This window comes from Petaurus breviceps, unplaced genomic scaffold (genome assembly GCF_028583685.1).
Source record: "Petaurus breviceps papuanus isolate PSGF00001 unplaced genomic scaffold, PetGlider_PUasm1.0 174, whole genome shotgun sequence".
Taxonomy (NCBI): Eukaryota; Metazoa; Chordata; class Mammalia; order Diprotodontia; family Petauridae; genus Petaurus; species Petaurus breviceps.
This window is the reverse complement of record NW_027185761.1, coordinates 43,907,691-43,926,281: the sequence shown is the minus strand read 5'-3', so window position 1 is coordinate 43,926,281 and position 18,591 is coordinate 43,907,691. Positions and strand designations below refer to the sequence as shown.

General features: G+C 43.1%; 1 protein-coding gene across 11 annotated transcripts in view; it reads left to right on the top strand.

Annotated features, from left to right (window-relative positions):
* Positions 1-968: 968 nt before the first annotated feature.
* Positions 969-18,591, top strand: part of MITF (melanocyte inducing transcription factor) — a 271,770-nt gene continuing 254,147 nt past the window's right edge. For 2 of the 11 annotated variants that reach the window (XM_069084120.1, XM_069084117.1), the window contains exon 1: positions 976-1,203. In XM_069084120.1, coding sequence (XP_068940221.1) covers positions 1,100-1,203 — 104 coding nt within the window. In that variant the 5' untranslated portion in view covers positions 976-1,099. Of the gene's footprint in view, positions 1,204-1,610; positions 2,464-18,446; positions 18,525-18,591 lie in introns of those variants that run through there. The other 9 variants (XM_069084118.1, XM_069084116.1, XM_069084115.1 and 6 more) reach the window with 7 other exon arrangements.

Sequence of the window (18,591 nt, the reverse complement as noted above, 5' to 3'; positions counted from 1 at the left end):
AATCAATGGCAGAGCAGGTATTAAAATCCATTTTCCCGGACTCCAAATCCAGTCCCCTTTCCACTGAATCTCCCTTCTTTCCCGCAAGCCCCACTGGAGGCCAGGAACAGCTGCCAACTCAGAAATTAAAAGGAGGCGCCAGCATTCTGTTTAGCAACTTCGCTCTTATGCAGGAACGAAAGTTTGCCTTCAAAGTTGAGATACGGTTTGAGAGCCGGTTTCCAATCAGACTAATTAGGGATAAAAGGAAAACAGCAGTTTAGGCAGAAAAAAAAAAAAGGAGGGGGAGGGAATTCTCAGCGAGGTCGAGACAATAATATTCTTCATTGCGAAATTGCTGAAGGTTGTTTTCTCCTTGTCTTTTTTTCGTTCCCATTCTGAACTGGCACAGCTAGCTATTTCGCGGCAGTCCAGCAGCTATCCCGGCTGGCTCGGAGGAAGCCCTTTGATTTTAGGCAGGGCTTAATACTCCCACTTTTTAAAGATCCAGAACCTCCATCCTCACTTTAAAAAGAAAAAAAAAAAGGATCTGCATTGCCAACCCAAATATCTGAGCCCCGGAGGGTGACGGCAAGTGGGCAGACTGCAACTCCCATTAATATTAAACGCTCAAGTTTCCAGCCTTGAAGTGACAGACAGAAGGGGGAAAGAAGGAAAGGGACCGGGAAGGGGAAGGGGGGAGGAGGGAGCCCCTGACATTGACAAAGAGTCTAAACAAGAGTTGCACACACTGGTGTCCACTACGTTGCCTCGGGGCCGCTCGTCCTGCTGGGACTTGTAGTCTTCGGGGGAGCCACTCTCCGGGCTGGCGGGGATAGCGGGGCCCCGGGTGGAACTACAGCTCCCAGGGAGCGCACAGCCGCCCGCCCGCTCCGGGTGAGAGTGTGTAAACTAAGCGAGCCTGAGGGAGCAGGGGAGGACAGGGGGGAGGGAGTGGGCTGTGGCTGGCACTGCGAGGGGGCGCCGGGCGCCGTCCCTGGCCCCTCCCCGCCGCGCCCCCGGGCTCCTCAGCTGCTGCCGCCGCTGCTGCTGCGGCTGCCGCTGCGCCTCGGCTCGTGCGTGCGCTCCGCTCTGGCCGGGCGCAGCGCGGGCAGGAGCCATGCAGTCCGAATCGGGGATCGTGCCGGATTTCGAAGTCGGGGAGGAGTTTCACGAGGAGCCCAAGACCTATTACGAGCTGAAGAGTCAGCCTCTGAAATGCAGGTGAGTGACAGCTGCCGGGAGAGAGGGAGGGGAGAGGAGGACACCTCTCCTTCCTACTGGGGAGAGGTACCCCTCTGCTCTGGAGTGCCATGGCCGCGTCCCCAAGACAAGGACAGTCAGTCCCCTCGCGAAGGACCCTGTGCCCTTGCCCCAAGGAGGAGAAAAAACTCTACACTGTCCGGTGCGCAGATTGGCTGCGCGGCCAATTTGGGGGCCCCCAATGGGGAAAGCGCGGTTGTAGGAGACTCCCACCTTAGAAGAAAGAATGCACCTGTGAGGGATGTTGGTCTCCCGTGGGCCACCCCGCATAGAGAAAGCACATCTGGGGGACGTTGCAACCCCCTCCCCCCAGATGTGTGCCTGGGAGATGCTCTCCTCTCACTTCTTTGCAGGGAAGCATGTTCCCCTACTTTCCTGAAGGGAGGGTGTATATCTGGGGTGCTTTGCTCCCCCTTTCCTGAAGGAAGATGAATCTCTGGAATACATTAGCCCCACTTTTCTGTAGGGAGGATGTATAACTGGGGTTGCCTTTCCCTTTTTTTCTTGTAGATAGCATGAATCTCTGGGGAGAGGCTATGTTTCTTTCCTGCAGGAAGGATTCAGTCTAGGTTTTGCGGTCATCCCCTTTCATCCAAGGAGAATGCATTATCTGGGGTACCTTACTCTCTACTTTCCCGCGGGGAGGATAAATTCCAGGAGTGTGTTGTCTCACATCTGCAGAGAGGATGCATATGTGGGGTGCGTCAGACCCCCTCCGCCCATCCGCCGCTTTGCAGAGTTCACATCTGGGGTACACTTGCCCCACCCCCTCGCTGCCTCGCAGAGAGCGCACATCTGGGGGACTCTCTTGGCCGGGACCATCCTTAGATGATAGTTCTCTGGCTCCTGGTCCCCTAGTGAGGACCTTGGACCTTGGGACGCCCCCTTCGGCCAGGAGATCCAGGCGCTGGCAGTGGGGAGGTTTGAGATCCTAGGTGAGGCTGGGAAAAGTTTTCAGAGGCTCGGATTCGGGAGTTAACCGACGTCTGGTTTGGAGACCCCGCCCCGGCCAGAGAAGTTGGAAGTGTAAGCGGGGGCCAAGGACCCCCAAAATCGAGGGGAGGGAGTGATGGAAGAACCCGAGAGTCTTCTATCTGAAGAGAGCCTACTCTGGGACCTGGGTGGGAGGAAGCGGTGGCAAGAGAGTGGCCGCCAGCTCCTAGCCTGTCAGCCCTCTGGAGTCCTGCCCCTCCGAGAAAACCCGCCTCTGGCAGCCAGCAGGTGAGTTTTGCTCGGGCTCTCCTCCCCATCTTCCGGGTAAGGTAAACCAGAGGATGGCCAGGTCCGGGCTGGGGTCTCACTGAGGTGTGTTCTTTCTCAACCCAGTATTCCCCTAGAGACGGCTGAGCTCACCAGAATATGGTCCGGTCCTCCCGTTCAAACCAACTTGTGGGGAAAGTGATGTCTTTGGGCTTGTTGGTTCGAGGGTGGGATCCAACTTTGAAGTCTCGGGGTTTTTTGTTGTTGTTGTTGTTGTGTCTCATATTTCACTCCAGCAGAAAACTGCTGCCCTGGCTGTTTGAGGTTTGCAGAGAGGGGTGGACTCGGGGTTTGAAGGGACCAGGTGATAGTTTCCTCTCCCTTTGGATGGAGGAACCCCCTTCTTCTTGGCTGCCACCTTCTTTAAACCCTTTCCCTCCAGCTTTCCTGGACTGACTGGGTGACCATCCTTTTGAATCTGGCACCTTTGCCTTTGATTTGCCAGTTCTGCTCTGACCCTCCCTTCCCTCCCCCCCCCCCAAGTCCCAGTGTTGACAAAGTGGGAGGATGAACCGTGGAGGCTGGGATGGCTGAAACTGTGCTCTCAATGGCTAGATAAGATAAGGTGCTCACTGGAAAATCTCTCAGCTCCCCATCTTCTCTTCTCTCCTTGCTGTGCCCTTCCCCTCCCCACCTCCCACCCCCAACTGTTAGCAGGGCCCAGTGTGGAGCTGGCTAGTAGTGAAAGGCAGGGGAAGAAGCAATCAGTAGTGGGGGCCAGATCCAGCCAGCGATCTTGTAGAATAACCCTGCCACCTTCTGGTAATGGTCTTATTTGAAAGAGGAAGGGGGTTGGGGCATGTTCTAATGGGAATTGAATTTATTTTCCTGATGGATTTAGCAAGCTTCTGAATCCAAATGGTAGAGGAGAAATCAGTGAGTAGCACACCCAGCAAACAGTGCTGCTGAATCAGTCTGTTTATAAATGCTTAAAAAAGAAGATTGGGAAGAAATGTCATCTGAGGTTAGTTAGGCCCATCAGACCATCATTGGGGTGAGCATAGATGAGTGTGTTTGTTTGTTGGGGGCGGGGATTCAGGCCTATGTTGTGTAAAGGGTATTGTTGGGTGTTCTGTTGGAGAGCTATTATCTAGCCTTGGCTAAAGAACTCAGCGACATAGAGGTCCAGGGCCATTTGCTTTCTTTGCTGTGATGAGACATGGCCTAGACAGGGAAATTGTGTCAAGGTTCTATGTACATGTGTAATCTTGTTAACTGGACTTTTATTTAAAATTACATGAGTCTGAAAGACTAAAGGAAGACTATATCTGGAAAAACTGCCAATTCAGTTTAATTTGAGATAGACTTATTGAAGTACATGTACCAGGCAGTAAGGATTCCAGAAATGACAACTATCCCTTTCCTCAAGTAGCTTCCATTTCACAGAGATGTGTTCAATAGTTCTGGGCCTACGCTTTTTTTTAGAAACCTAGTTCTCTGAAAGTTGGTTGCTATTATCATCATTTAATTCAGTCATGAAATCAATCAGCCAGTCAACCAACATTTATGAAGCGCCCATCTCTTCACTTAACACTGGCAAGTAAAGAATCAAGGGAATCTTTTTTTTGGGGGGGAGGGGTTGGTAAATGGCATCACACATTGGAGTTAAGAGGAAGTACAGGGCAGAATTGTAGAGGAATTAAATTTAAAAAGTTGTCACAGAACTTGTTCCTGGAGTAGACACGTGTTTTTGGAAACCAACTAGCAAAATAAAATAAAATCTGTGAATAAGTACGTTGAGTTGTCAAAAATTTCCTATAAGTCTTCCACAGTTTTGTAATGCATTGTTGTCTACATCTGTTGTGTTATTTTATCAGGTCCTCATTTGTTCAGGGTGTTTCCCCCTCCCTCACCCCTTTTTTGATCAGGACATCTTTCTCTCTCTCTCTCTCTCTCTCTCTTTCTTTCTTTCTTTCTTTTTTTCTTTCTTTCTTTCCTTTCTTCCTTTTCTCCCTTCCTTTCCTCCTTTTCTCCCTTCCTTTCCTTTTTTTCCTCCTTCTCATTCTCTTTCCTTCCCCTCCTCTTTCTCTCTTTCTTTCTCTCTTTGTCAGTCCTGGTTGGGCAGGTCAGGAGAGAGAGCAGAAGCTTAGATTACTTTAACCTTTTAATCTCTCTTGAAACTGCAACTTGGTCTGTGCATCCAGGACTTTCCCAGGGCACTGAGAATTGCTTGCTTCCTGGGGACATGGCTTTTTTCCAGGGAGGTTCTCTGACATGCTGGTTATTCTGGTGCAGCCATCCCCAGTCTTTCACCTTGTTCCAGACTATTAACCCTAAGGTTCCTGTTGCTGTGTTCTCCCAAACCCATGTTCTCCTCCTGTGAGGTTCATCTGTACCGTCTGAGGTCCCAGTGACACCTGACCAGGGTGTCTGACTTTTCACATTCAGTTGAATTTTCTCTGGGCACCAGAAGGCCTAGTTATGGCTCTGAACCCATCTATGTAATTCTGTGCCTCCAGTCATGCTCAAAGGTGTTCATTTCATCTGCACTTTCTTCCAGGTAGTCTATGAGGTATCCTTTTCTTTTCTCTTTTTTTTTTTTTGGTAAAATTTAGAATTATTAGAAATTAGAAATAATATGAAGAATTATCTCTGCTAATCCATAGTCAATGAATAGATAGTTACAATCTCTCTAGAAATCCTGGGTTCCAAAAAAATATGTGTTTACTTGTATTTTGGCTGACCTCAAGTCTGCAAGTATATATTTTTTAATAAGGAGAGAAATTGTTATTCCAACCCAGTCTTCATATTTAAGAGTGTTAAGTTTGTTGGGTTAGATGGATGTAAAATCCATTTGGTCACATTAAACATGCCAAGTCACTGGTTTTGAGCAAAAGGAAGCAAAAAAAAAAAAGCCTTATAAAGAAAAGAATTGTTTTCTACTTTGATGCATCCAAAGAGACGGTTTAAACATTTGTGTGTCCCTGAGAATGAATTCTGAATGGCAGCAGACTAAAAGTGCTGAACATCAAAAGTAGCCCAGAATTCATACATCTGCAGAGTCAGGGAAATAAATTGGGAGCTGGTGAATGAGCTCTTAGCAGCCAAGTCCCTTGGTCTATATGTTTGGGCTTCAAACAACATATGGAAATGCTATAGCATTCCTCTGTCTTCTTAGTTCTTTGGACAAACTCTGTTTCTGAGGCTAGTTGTTCAGATGTTAAGCATTTAGAGACTCTGGAGTTGTTAATATACTTTTAAGACTCAGTTTTTCAGAAATGGTTTATCTCTTAACCTTGTAACTTTTTCTCTTTTTATCAAATTCATGTATTGGTTTATTGAGCTTACTGTTCATCAGAGATGAGGAAGAGCTAAATTTATTTCATTTGCATAGTAACCTTTACTAAGCTTTCTGTAGGCAGAATGGTTCAATGATGGAACACTGAATTTAGAACCTGTGTGAACTTGAGCAAATCTGTAACTCCCCCGGATCCTCAGTTTCCTCATCTGAAAAATGAAAGGACAGAGATGGAACTAGGAGAGGTTGCCTGGGGCTTTGCTCCAAGGTGCTAACAGTACTTTGGTGCTGTAGAAACAACCTAGCAAAGCACCTTGTTCGCAAAAATAATTTGTTAAAATAGGAAGTTGCCAGGATTGGCGCTTCATCCTTCTGGCGGCTACACCTTGGGTGAGTTTTTTTCCAGCAAACCCGTCCCCTTGCCTGCCTCGGCATCATTTCTTTGTTCATTTTGTGCTGTCTGATTGCAGCAACAAACTCTCTAGTTATGACTCTGTGAGGGGAATGGCCTAGGAGACCTCCTGATTCTAGATTCAGGTGGTTGACACAGTGGATAGCCTGCTGGGCCTGGGGTCAGGAAGATCGGAATTCCAATCTGGCCTCAGATGCTTACTAGCAGTGTGACCCTGAGAAAGTCACTTAACCCCTGTCTGCCTCAGTGTCCTCATCTGTGAGATGGAGATGATAATACCTTGTTGTGAGAATCAGATAAGATGATATTTATCAAGTGGTTTAAAATCTTAGGTGCTATATAATCTCTAGCTATTATTATAATATGTGGATGTCTTTCCATAGGGAATGTAATGTATTGTCTTGTCTTTCCATATGGAATGTAAAGTCTTTGATTATAGAAGTATTTAATTTTTGTCTTTGTACTAAAGCCCCTTGCATATAATAAGAGATTAATACATGTTTATAAATTTTATTTTGATGTAAGTTCACTTAACAAGTATCTATTTTATCTGCTAGGTGCTAGGAATATACAGATAGAAAGGAAACAGCTTCTGCTCTCACGGGACTTATGTTCTAATGGGGGTAGTGACCATGGACAAGTCATTTCCCTTTCCTTCTCTTCAGTTTCCTTTTCTACAAAACGAGGTGGTTGGAGCAACTGAGAATGAGTCTTTTCTTTCATCTCTGAAATTCTGTGTCTCTCTCTTATCATTTGGTATTTTGTATCTCCTTAAAGGATTCAGAGACTTTCCTTCTGGTTCCAGGTCACCCACTGATGATCTGATTTAATAATAGCTAACAATTATATAGTGTTTCCCATATACTATGCACCATACTAAGTGCCTTTTAATTATTATCTCATTTGATTCAACAGTCCTTCAAAGTAGGTACTATTTTTACTATTCATATTTTACAGATAAGGAAACTGAGGCAAAGTTTAAATGACCTACCCAGGGTCATAGTAACCATCTGAGACTAGATTTGAACTCAGGTTTTCCTGACTCCAGATCTGGTGTTTAATTCACTGCCTCCACTTAGCTTTCCCACGTTAGAGTGGAGAATAGGCTTTCTTTTTAATCTAACCTGGGGGTCTATGCACATTACATTATTTTTATGTCTGTATTTCAATATAATTGTTTTCCTTTGTATTCTGGTGTATTTTATTTTGGGCATTAACTGTATTCTGAGAAGGAGCCACTAGACTTCATCCAACTGCCCAAGGCATCTAGAACATCAACAAGGGTAAGAAGCTGGGACCTAATGTGTCCTACCTCATAGTTAGGGAAAATATTATTTTCTTTTCTTCTATGTTATTTTTTGCCCAATTTTAATTTTTTTAATTTATTTTAGTTTTTAGCATTCATATCTATAGGATTTTGAGTTCCAAATTTTCTCCCCATCTCTCTCCTACCCCTCTACCTCAAATGGTGAGCATGCTGAGTACCCCTTTCCCCAGTTTGCTCTCTCTTCTATCCCCCCATCCTCTCCTTATCCCCTTTCCCTTTACTTTCTTGTAGGGCAAGATGTATTTTTATACCCTATTGCCTGTATATCTTATTTCCTGGTTGCATGTAGAAACAAGAAAATGTTCTTTTAAAAAGAAAAAAGTGCTGTCATCCATTTGAAAGCAGAATTGAAATGATTAGAACATCTGCCGTTCTGTAGCCCCTCATGTTCTCAATTTCATTATGTAAATTGATTTGATAGTTTGATTATATTAAAAACTTGATTAAATGAGTTCTTTGAGTGTGACTTGGAGCTTTATCTTATCAGAGATACCTTTTTCTCCAACCCCTCTCCCCCCTTTCCAATTAGTTATTTATGGACTGTGTTGAGTGGTTTTTATAATTCCCTTTGAGTTACAATGCAGTTTACTCAGGCTGATGTTGGTATCTGTTCCAGTTGTGCAAGAAGTGGAAAATATCCTTTATTTAGAACAGGTCACATGTGCTTACAGTCAGAAACAGGACCTCAGTGTAAAAAAATGTATCTTGGGACAAATCAAAGTTACTAAGCTTCTTCCTCCAACTGCATGGTGGTGATGGCTTCAGAACGGCCTGTTTTTGGAGAGCTAGAAAACATTATCAGAGAAACAGTGTTTTTCTGATCAGACCTAAGGAAACCAGGAGAGACTTTTTCAATATGTGAAATTGTCCCAAGATCCTAGATCTGGGGGTCATAGAGTCCAACCCTCTCATTTTACAGACTTGGAAACTGAGGCCCAGAGAGGTCAAGTGATTTATAATTGTAGATCTCAGGCTTTAAGGGACATCAGAGGACATGGAGTCCAGCCCCCTCATTTTACAGATGTGGAAACTGTGGCCTAGAGAGGTGCAAAGTGACTTTCTCAAGGTTAGACCAACAGCAAGCATTAGAGGAAGAATTTGAACCCAAGCTGTTTGACTACAGAGCCATAGAGTTTGAACCCAAGGGAACCATCAGGATCATCCAGTCCAATCTCTCATATTCTGGATTTAGGAAGCTGAGGCCCAGAGGAGGCCCCTCCTCTGTGTCAGGCATTTATAATACGAGTTAATTATAGGAGTGTTTGATTAAATTTTAAATGTGTGTGCATTGAAGAGGAGAGTTGAGAAGATGTTATGAATATATTAAATGCAATAGCTACCCATTTTGGGGAAACACATGTAGTTTAAAATAATTTTTTCCAAGTATTTTAAAGCATCTCATATGGGTTATTATGTGGACGTGAAATTACACAACACCATAATTTTATTGAGAAAGATGAGGGAAAAGAAATGTTAGAGTTATTTCCAATAGTTCAAATGAGATAATATTTGTAAAGCACTTAGCATAGTGCCTGACATATAATAGGCCCCTAATTAATGCTTGTCCCCTCCCCAAGTAGTAATTCAAGTGAGCAAGCATTTATTAAGCATCTCCTGTGTTCTAAGCACTGTGCTAAGCACTGGGTATATAAAGAAAACAAAATACATAAATAAAACAGCCCCCCTCCCCCAATTATTAAGTTTTCTCCATTTACAGTTGGTCAAATTGCTTTGCAGTTCACTAGGAAGTCAAGTACATAATGATAGGAAAAAAGGAAAGAAACACCTACTATATGCTAGGCACTGTGCTAGGTCCTTTACAAATACCTCATTTGATTCTCACAACAACCATGGGAATATTATTACCATTTTACCATTGAAACTGTAGACTAACAGAGGTTAAATGACTTGCCCAGGGTCTGAAACACCAATGCAATAATTACAGTACCAACTATCATGATAAATATTCCCATGTGGTGTTTGATTGCAAAATCTAACAGACTCTCCATATATGACAGAAGCAAAACATTTATTCTGACACCAGAAAATCAAATCCCAAAAGTAAGTAAACCTATTTCATTGTAATAGCAAAGAAGTTAATGAGCTATAATAGCACAGAGAGCCACAGCATCGTTTAGCCTTCCCACAAACCAATACAAGATCAATATTTTACTCACAACCCTGACTGACTCCTTGCCTGAGTGCCCTCTCTCTCCCACCATCTATCTGGCTCTGACTCCCAGCTTCCTGTGGGCTCTGCTCTACCCTTCAGCAAACTCCTTCCACCACAGGCTCCATGTTATTACATTCATTCTATTAGGGGGCAGAGTTTATTTTCAAAGCAGGAAAGGTCTTTAAATTCCCCTAGGCTTATTAAGGGGAAGGGAAGATCTTCAAATTCCCATTACCATTACAGGGTCATACAGCTAGTAAATATCTGAGACAGAATTTGAACTCAGGTCTTCCCAACTCTAGGCCATGCATTGTATTTGTTGCACCTCCTAGCTGCTGATTTGGCCCAGAATTTGGCTTCTAGTTCTGAAGCTTCTTCCCTCTTTATATCATAGTCCTGGTTCAGTTCCTTTCCTCTTTTTCCCAATTCTTCTCCCTTTTGCACTTTCCAGTTCGAGCTAGCTTTTCATGATGGGTAAGAGAGCTAAAGAGAGACATTATGTGTTTGTTTCATCCACTGAAATGATCAGAGTCTGCCCTGACTTCTGGTCTGTCTTTTAAAGTTAGGGCTTTAAATCATAAGCTCCTTGAGGACAGGAACTATCTTTTGCCTCTTTTTGTGTCCTTAGCCTTTAGCACAGTGCCTGGCATATGGTAGGTGTGTAATAAATGTTAATTGATTATTGATTCATTGATCTGAATGCAGGAAAAAAGCTTGTATTGGAACGAAGAGAGTACAAGCTACTAAGGGGCGAATGAGAAAACCCAGAATTACAGCATTTCTGTTGGGAGAGGCCTTTAGTCCAACCCAGGAAAGAGGCCTCACTGATAACAAATGTGAAAGACAGCTCCCCGCCCTCTGCTTGAAGACCTCCAGTGTCTGGACCAAGCCACCACCTGGGGGGCCACTTTGGCCAACTATAACTTGTGAAATCTTAGTCATTATTTTGTCTTCTGTTTATTTTTTCTTTCCTTATATTCCCAGTGCTTAATAGAGTGCCTGGAACACAGTAGACTCTTAAAAATTTCATTGTGTTGCAGTAGCAATCATCAGGAAGTTTGTCCTGACATAAACTTGGTCACTTTGCAATGGTTTTCCCTCATTTCTCTAGGACTGATACAGTGCTGATTTAAGGCCTTTCACCACCCTAGTTGCCCTCTTTTGGGCATCCTCCAGGCCATCAGCATCCTTTCTAAAATGAGCCGCCAAAAGCTGAACACTGCTCCAGAATAGGTCTACCGAGGGCACAGTAATGACCAAGCATTGTTTCATAGAAGCAATCCCTGGCTTCAAGGAGCTTCTATTCCCTTGGGAGAGGTGTATGTGTAAATCTCACTCCTCAGGGTACATGTGTGGGGGGCCCGTCCCTAAGACCCTCTCAAGTTGGAGCCTGATTTTTAAGTCCTGTGAACGGAAGTGTAGAGATAACAGAAGAATCTGGCTGGTATTGTCATTAAATCTAAGTGGTCTTTTTCCTTTCTGATGCCAAAGTCACACAGCACTACAGACTGACCACCTAACTCTAATCAGAGCTGGGTTTTGTTGCTGTGTTCTTACTTCCCTCTCCACCTCACATTTTCTCAGTAGTTTGATCTTTCTTCTATGGTGCTAATGTCAGTAAAGCCAGATGCCAAGAGCAGATTTCTTTTAACTTCCTTTCTGGTACTGAAACTTAGAACCCTCATTCACTAGACTTGGTGCTACAGAAAGGATTTCATTGAATTCCTGCGTGAATGCCCTCCACCATATAGATCGCCACTTATCTATGACTTAGTGAATAAGTTAGGTAGTTGCCTTAGGCACAGGTAAGTTGAGATTTACTCAGGACTGGATCTAAAACATAGTAGGCTCTCTTCTCTGCCTCTGGGACTCTAAACTTTTCTAGTTTTTACCTTGTAACAGATCTCCATCTCTATTCCTTGCTGTGCCACCCTGTACTTAAACTGCTTCTTTTAGCTCTTTTATGTAGTCCCCTCCCCCCTTTGAATGGAAGCCCCTTAAGGGCAGACACTGATTTGTCTGCTTGCTTTTCTGTCCCCACTGCCCAACACTGAGTAAGAGCTTAATATAAGTTTTATCATTCATTCCTTCACTTAATAAATACATGTTGATGGATTGATAAAACCACCCAGCCTACCAGCTAGTGTCAGAAACAGGAATCACACCCAGATTTTCCTGACTCTAAGTCTGGCAACCTCACACAACATGCCAAGATATTTGGGTTTCATGTAATAAATTCATTTGTCGTTGCCCAGGGATTCCATTATTTTTTTTTTTGTACCATTACATTTCTTTATTCAAGGACCCCACCCTCTTCTGAGTCCCCTAAAGTTGGTCTTTGAACCTCTGGCTGGCCAGCTCACTCTCAGGGATTCTGTTCTTAAGGACCAGAGCTAGAAAAGGAAGACCCAAGGACTGGAATATATTTATGTGTGTGTGTGTGTGTATGTGACTACCTGTAAAAGCTATAAATGTTCATTGTATTGTATTATATGGCCTGCACAATACATGTATATATTATGTATGTGTATGTATTATGTATGTACATGTGTAGACATGCACACAAAATACACACACATATATATACACAAATAGATTTATTATATAAATAAGTCTATTTATCCATATAATGGAGTGATCACGTATGGAGAAGAGGAATCATTAGCACTTGTTCTAATTTTCATATGTAAAAACTCGGGGTTAGGTAGGCAGTTAGATGCCACTGTAGATAGAACACTGGCCAAGAGTCAGGAGGACCAGAGTTCAAATCCAGCCTCAGACACATACTAGCTGTGTGACCCTGGACAAGTCACTTAATGCTGATTGCATTAAAAAAAAAAAATAAAACACTGGAAACCTGAAAGACAGTCATAATTACAGAACAGAAGCCACTACTGTCATTTCACAGAAGAGGAAGCTGAGGCCCCGACATGACTCAGCAGGTTTGCAGCAGATCTAGAGCTTGGTCCTTGGTCTTTGGTCTCCTGGCTCCTGGTCCAATAGTCATTCCACTCTTCCATACAATTCTACCTATGGGTTAAAAATTAATCCAAAATGTGGCTTAAAAAATAGACTAGAACTCCTGACTCCCAGTCCTATGTTTCGCCCACTGGGTCATACTTCCTGTCTAAAGCGCCCAGTAAAGGTCAAACTGGGTAGAGAAATTAAAAAGGAGAACCTTTCCCTCCCACACACCACCTACCCCCAAAACAGATTCCAAATATGGCATCCCTCAGACAGTGACATATTTTTCCTTCAGATGACACAAATTTAAAAAAAAATTCAAATACCTTAAGATTTCCATAGCAATTCTCCAAACTCTAAATTGCAGAATAACTTGGTTCAGTCTAGAAATTATATATGGCTATTTAAGAGTAATTCATTTTCTGAATGCAAGACCTGATATTCCCAGGTGCTAATGGCCTATTTGTTCCTTTTCCCCTAGATTACCTTGCATTTAATTCATATATTCCTTTTTACATACTTATAGATACATGTTGTCCCTTGGGATAAAATGTAAGCCTCCCAGTGCCTGAGTACCTGTAGTAAGGCAAAGTAGAATCCTTAGAAGCAGAAACCTGGCTTCAAGGTCTGCCTCTAGCATGTGGTAGTTGTGTGACTGGCCAGGGCCACAGGCCACCCTCTCAGACCTGAAGTTAGAGAACAGCTGTGCTGTTTTACCATATCCCCACTGGTAGAGGGAGTTTTCTGTGCTGATGAAAGGACAGATTGAGTCCCATCCCATCCCCATCCCTGGTGCCTGTCCCATAACACGCACTGCTAATGCCTGTTGATTTTAATATAATTCAGCATTATTTTTAATATGACTCTTCATCTTGATATGATGAGTTTCTAGACATGTTCCTATGTGACCTGTAGAAGAGCTGTGTTGTGGATGCTGATCCTGGTCCACTTCCTCTCCTTTGTCTAAGAAGATGATGATGCTGTTGGAGCCATTTCAGTAATATGTGCACAATGAGTTTTTGCCCCAAGTGGGGGTGGATTGAATTGAGTCATCTACACACTTTTACCCAGTGCCCTCTGTTACCAATGGCACATATTTGAGAGATGACTGAATTTTGGATTAGGTGGACAGGAGATTATGTCCCAGGGAAAATTGTGTGCGTGCGTGTGTGTGTGTGTGTGTGTGTGTGTGTGTGTGGTGATCTTCTGTGTGAAGCTATCATTGCAGGAACACTTATGGAGAGGAAGAACCATTCAGCCTGAATATGTTGGTTTTCTGTGTGATGGCCCTGGGATGATTAAAAATTGGACATGGGGCCATTAAAACAGAGATTGGAAGGAGTAATTCCTGCCAGATTTTACTCTGATGCCAGCACGCATTAAATTTAGGAGCCAGATTGATTTAGGAGTCAGAAGAGCTGGGTTCTAGCTAACTGTGTGACTGGACAAGTCCACTCTTGGGACTCCATACTTAACTATAAAATTGGGTACTTGGACAAGATACTGTCTGAAGTCCTTCCCCTCCTGAATGTTCCCCAACTCCTCTGGCTGTGTTGGTGGATCAGGAGGAGAGCTGTCTCAAGCGTGGTGCATTTTTTTTAAACACATGCATCGTATTGAAATCTCATCTGTTTAAAGGAGCTGTGATAACCTTACTTCCTTTTCTTGTACGCTGAAATTGAAGACAGCCTGCCTAGTTCTGTTGCAGAATTTGTGACCTCAAACAAAGCCCACAAACTGGTGGACTATATTTTTAATGTCTGTGGCCAAATCTTTCTCTTGCTATCCACATGTAATGGCATTTAAAAAATATTCTGTAACTCTGTAATATTTTTAAGGAAGGCTTCATGTCATAATCAGCTTTTCCAGATTTCATATTAGGATTGTACTTTGTGGAATGTATACTCCCTGAGGACAGGCACATTACTTCTTTTGTTTTTTTCCATATTATCCCCAGTGCCTGATCATAAGTGCTTAATAAATGAAGTCTACTGAATTTGTATGAGGGCAGAAACCGTTTTCCATTTTGTCTTTGTATCCCCAGTGCCTGCAACATAAGTACCTATCGAATAAGAATGCATTTGAACCTGTGCTTGGGTTGGTCATGCTCTAAATTTAGAGACTCTGTACTGGGATCCATATAAACTTTGCAAGTATAACGCTCTTTTGGCAGGAGATAGAAATGTCAGCTATTATTATATTCTTTGAGTGCTAGCTCCCTCCTCAAAGTATTTCGTCCTTATCTGTGTAAATGTTATATCCTTCCCCAGTAGAATGTAGGCTTCCATCGGGCAGACTGGCTCTCCTTGGGCCCTTTTTCCCCTAGTGTGATGAATTGTGCCTTATCAAATTAGGTGCCTAATAAATGTCTGTTGCATTTAATTAGTTGGAAGACACTTGAAAGCAGAGTTATCCTTTAAGGTCATTAACTTAGGGGTGGGGGTAGGGGTGAGACACTTGTGTTATTGAATCATTCGTTTAGAAATGGAACCATCCAAAATAGCTCTCTGGAACAGGCCCTATAAGCCATAAGCAGCTGGCTGGTGACTATTTACATAGCGAATGTGTACTGAGTACCACTTGGGAGAAATTTAAAGATGGTGGTTTGTATCAAGTTGGAAATTCAGTCTGCAGACTTTCTGGAACCACAAGTTACGTCATCTTGGTTGGGCCATTCCAACCCCTCTTAGGATAGACAAACACTAATAATATTTCATCTAGATAAACGCTAATGATGCGATCTGGGAATGTGTTACTAATGATACCTTGTATTTTGATACAGTAAGTGGGGAGCTCAAAGCTTGTTCCCTGGGTTAACAAATGGGCTTGGTCTTGGTAGAGTACCTTTGCTCATACAGTCTACATAGCTGAATGCAAATGACTTCATTGTAAGGCCCTGAATCACCAATGGGGTTTGTGTTTTGGTTTCTGTAGCTGGTGCTTCAGATCACTTGTCTTTAGGGGGATCTCTTGGATTGTGGGGCTCCAAAATCCAGCATACCATGCCTGGAACAACTGCCCATCACTTACTGGACATCTTGTCATGCAACTCTTGTGATTTTTCTTTTAATATTTTCTTTCCCCCCCTAAATTCCTGTCTACTTCTCTTGAGGAAAATTCAGAGCAGTCCCCTGCTCTGTCCACACTCAAATTTGAATGTAAATAACTGAGATTATACTTTTGCGGTTGAATTTTTCTAAGTGTTGAATAACTCTTTCCCCAGAGCTTTGCTCTGTTTATTTTTAAAAGTTTTATTAATGCCTTTTAAAAAAAATACCAGGTATTTCCCAATGTATTCCCTACTCTCACTGAATTCTTTCTTGTTACAAAGAAGAATAGTTAAGCCAAACTGATGAGCAAAATGATCCCAGTGTTTGTATCTTTCTGCACCTGTCACCCCCCACCTCTTTACCAAGAGAAGGGAAGTATGTTTTGCCATCTCTTCCATGGGGCCGACGGTAGTGATTATGGATAATCAGAGTTTGGATATCTTTTCATATTGTTTTCTTTCATATTGATTCAGTTCAGTTTGTCTAACATTTATCAAGTAACTTTTATGTGCCCAGCACTGGGGATAAAAAGACAAAAATAAAAGTAATCAAGTGGATACTTGAAATCTACTGGAAGAGTTTCTCTTATTATAATCATGGCATATTTTTTTCTGGTTTCTTCTTAGTTCATTCTGCATCAATAGATATGTCTTCTGATGTTTTTCTGGATTCTTCCATGAATGTTTAGTCAATGAAAAAGCACATTAAGCACCTACTATGTATCACACCCTGGGCTAGGCACCAAAGATAGAGAGATAAAATTAAGACTGTGGCGTAATAATATTCCACTGTATTTATATAACACAATTTGTTCAGTCACTCCCAATCATAAGATCATAGATTTTAGAGGTCATAAGATCATAGGCTCAGGAGAAGAAGGGACCTCACAGGTCATCTGGTCCAAGTCCCTCATTATGCAGATGAGGAAACTGAGGTTCAGTGATGTTTTTTTGGATATTGCCACAAAAGGTGCTTTTGTGGAGATATTGGTATGGCTATGGGAGTTTTCTTTCTGCCTTTGATCTTCTTGGGATATGTGCCAAGTATAGTAGACCTGCAAGCTCTGTTTTGGAATGAGAGGTCCAAGAAGATAGGAAATTTATTTAGTAGAATCAAAGTATAAGGGTACATTTGACAAATTCACCTTAAAGACTAGGCATTGGTAATGAATGGGATGCTAGTAGGTCTATTCCCTGAAGTGAGACACACTAGGAGAAAAACGGGTGAAAGTTATGACTGGCAGAGGTTTTCCAAACCACTTCTCAGGGACTTGGATTTCCTGAAGTGATTTTCCTTCTAGAAACCTAGTGCAGAGCACAAAATGCAGCCGTTACTTTAATTTTGATTCAAAGTATGGAGCTTCAAACAAATTGAAGTCATCTGACCAGTAATTTTATTGAGAAAAAGGGATGAAAGTGGTTGTGGGACATACCCACATGACCTGATGTGTTTTTCACAGAATTGCTGCTGAACAAGGGCTGAAAAAACTCCCTTCAGCCCGGGCTCCCTTCCTAATGAATTCCAGGCCACGTGTGGAGGCTGGGAGCCTTCCAAAATGAGGGTCTCCATGCATTGGAAGATTGCGACAGCTGTTTTGTCCAGAGCAGAGCTTTACCCTGTCATCACTGAGCTAGAGTTCACTTTTCTTGCGTCTTCAACAGTCCTGTAATGCCACTAAGCTGCTCTAATATACTCAGGAGGTATCATTAGATCTCTAGGGAAAAGGGTAAAGAAATTTGGGGCAAGGGTAGTTGCCTGGACAAATGAAATCTCTACATGATCTCCAGATTCCATTTTCCTTGGAGAGCTAAAAACAACACAGTTGCTTGATTTATTTAGATGTATTATCAAAGTTGAATCCAATCTCCTTGGCTTTCCATTTCAGTGACCAGGAAGTGATCAGGAAGAAGAGAAGGAGAAAAGAGAGACAGAAAGAGAGAAAGGGATAGAGACATAGAGATAGAGGAAGGGAGAGGGAGAGAGATGTGGAAGGAAAGAGAGAGGGAGAAGAGGAGAGAGAGAGAAGGGAGGGGGAGACACACAGAGATAGAGGTAGAGACAGGGACATAGAGGGACATACAGAGGGAGAGAGACCGAATGAGAGAGACTAAGATAGGGAGGGAAGGAAAAAGGGAGAGAGAGGGAGAAGAAACAGAGAAAGAGAGAAAGAAGGGGAAGAGAGATAGAAAGGGGGAAGAGGAGGAGAGAAAGAAGAGAGGGAGGAGAGAGACAGAGAAGGACAGAGGGAGAGAGAGACAGGGAGAGAGACAGAGAGAGAGAATATGAAGGGCACTGAATAATCCCCAAACTAGATAATCAGTCCCTGGGTAGGTGAGGGTGGCATGCATGCCATGTTGTGGTTGATGGGGATTCAGAGTTGAATAGTATTTAAAAATGGCACGTGTTATTTACATGTGAGAGGTTGATTCTGTTGTTGGCACCAGGATAATTGTCGTTATCTTTCTTGGCGAATTTTCTTTTCATCATAATCACAGACTAGAGGTCGGTGCAGGAATTAATCATGAGATGCACTAATTGGCATCAGCGAACACCCTGGCTCTCCTGCTGCTGGGCTCCAGGATGGTAGAAGTGCAGAAGTCATTTCAATGAAGTACCTTTAATAGCTTAAGTATAACCTGGGGCTTGTGGGTTATTGCTTCCCATTTTACAGACACCTCAGCATCTCTCCAGCTGCCTGGAGGCAGCTTAGGCAGATCAGCCATATCATTGTCTTATCGGTATTTTACACCTCTAGGAGTATTGTCTTCCTTTTTCCACAGTGGCACCCAGTGACACCACCTGCCATGTTTCTTCTCCTGTTGGTACTAGAGAGTTATGAACAAGCCAGAAGGATGGAGGTAAGGAGGGAGGGATGAGGTATAAGGGGAGAGAGAGGGGAGAGAGAGAGATAGGGAGAGAGAGAGA